Genomic DNA, 1,303 nt, shown 5'->3' on the forward strand with positions numbered 1-1,303 from the left:
CTGTCTCCAAAAAAAAAAGGAAGGAAGAGAAAAGACAAAAGTATAAACAAAACATTCTAATGCTGAAATGTTAAGTAGACTCTGTGTCCTTTTTTGTGTGACATTGTCGCTAATAAATGCCAAAGAAATGGGGAATTTTAATAAGACATTTTATTTAAGCCAATATACCCAAAATATTCTCATTTCAACATAAAAATTTTATATTTCACTCAATATAAAAGTTATTGAAATATTTTGCATTTTTTGATACTAAATCCCCAAAATCTGGTGTGTGTTTTACATTTATAGCCCAGGTCAGTTTGAACCAGCCTCCCTTCATGTGGTCAAAAGCCACAATTGGCTAATGGCTTCCGTGTGGGCCGGTGCCGTGCTAGAAACCTGGGTCTTATCCCAGCGCGTTGACCAGCCCCTCTCTCGCTCTCTGGGTCTCAGACGGAAAACAAGGGTCCTCTGACTCTGAACGGCTCTGGCCAAGGTTTCTCTTTGAGCCTGTAGGATGGGGACCCTTGCCGTTTGTGGGGACGGGCCAATAATGATCGCTTTTGATCCCAACAACAGAGATGCTCGGAACCTCATAGAAGCAGTCAGCAGTGGGGCCACCATCTCTGTGAAAGTAGTCACCAGCATTGCTGCTAACCTGATTGCGTACCTCGCTTTGCTGGCCTTCATCAACGCTGTCCTCTCCTGGCTGGGAAACATGGTGGACATCGACGGGCTCAGCTTCCAGGTGTGGGTCCAGCCAGCCCGCGCAGCCTGTGGAGGGGATGGCCTCGGGTGGGCAGTTGGCACTGACCTGGGCCCAGCTCAGGGTCCCAGCCATGCGTCTTGTCCTCACGCCCTAGCTCATCTGTTCCTACATCCTGCGGCCTGTGGCCTTCCTGATGGGTGTGGCCTGGGAGGACTGCCCCGTGGTGGCTGAGCTGCTGGGGATCAAGCTGTTTCTGAACAAGTTTGTGGCCTATCAAGAACTCTCCAAGTACAAGCAGCTCCGCCTGGCAGGGGCTGAGGAGTGGGCTGGCACCAGGAAGCAGTGGATCTCCGTGAGTGTCTCCGTCCCCTCCCTGCAGCCTGGCTCCCTGGGCCTGGCTCAGACACCCTGAAGTGGCACTTAACTGTCACATCCTATGGTCCTGGGAAACAGGATGGCTTCGGGCTTTGCTGCCATGTTTCTTGGGGTCTCTTAGGAGGCGAGGTGCAGGTGTGAAGAAAGAGCCTTGTTTGACATAGCTGAGACCTAGCTCTGCATGGGCCACCCGCTGTGGCGCTGGGCCAGCCGCTGCGCCTTGAACCTTCAGTTGGACAC

At 51.9% G+C, this 1,303-nt stretch overlaps 1 protein-coding gene across 1 annotated transcript in view; it reads left to right on the forward strand.

Annotated features, from left to right (window-relative positions):
* Positions 1 to 532: 532 nt before the first annotated feature.
* Positions 533 to 1,303, forward strand: part of LOC105809833 (sodium/nucleoside cotransporter 1-like) — a 7,131-nt gene continuing 6,360 nt past the window's right edge. Inside the window, exons 1-3 of the mRNA XM_012643687.1 lie at positions 533 to 727; positions 843 to 1,085; positions 1,185 to 1,192. Coding sequence (XP_012499141.1) covers positions 533 to 727; positions 843 to 1,085; positions 1,185 to 1,192 — 446 coding nt within the window. The remainder of the gene's footprint in view (positions 728 to 842; positions 1,086 to 1,184; positions 1,193 to 1,303) is intronic.

This window comes from Propithecus coquereli, unplaced genomic scaffold (genome assembly GCF_000956105.1).
Source record: "Propithecus coquereli isolate 6110/MARCELLA unplaced genomic scaffold, Pcoq_1.0 Scaffold20, whole genome shotgun sequence".
Classification (NCBI taxonomy): Eukaryota; Metazoa; Chordata; class Mammalia; order Primates; family Indriidae; genus Propithecus; species Propithecus coquereli.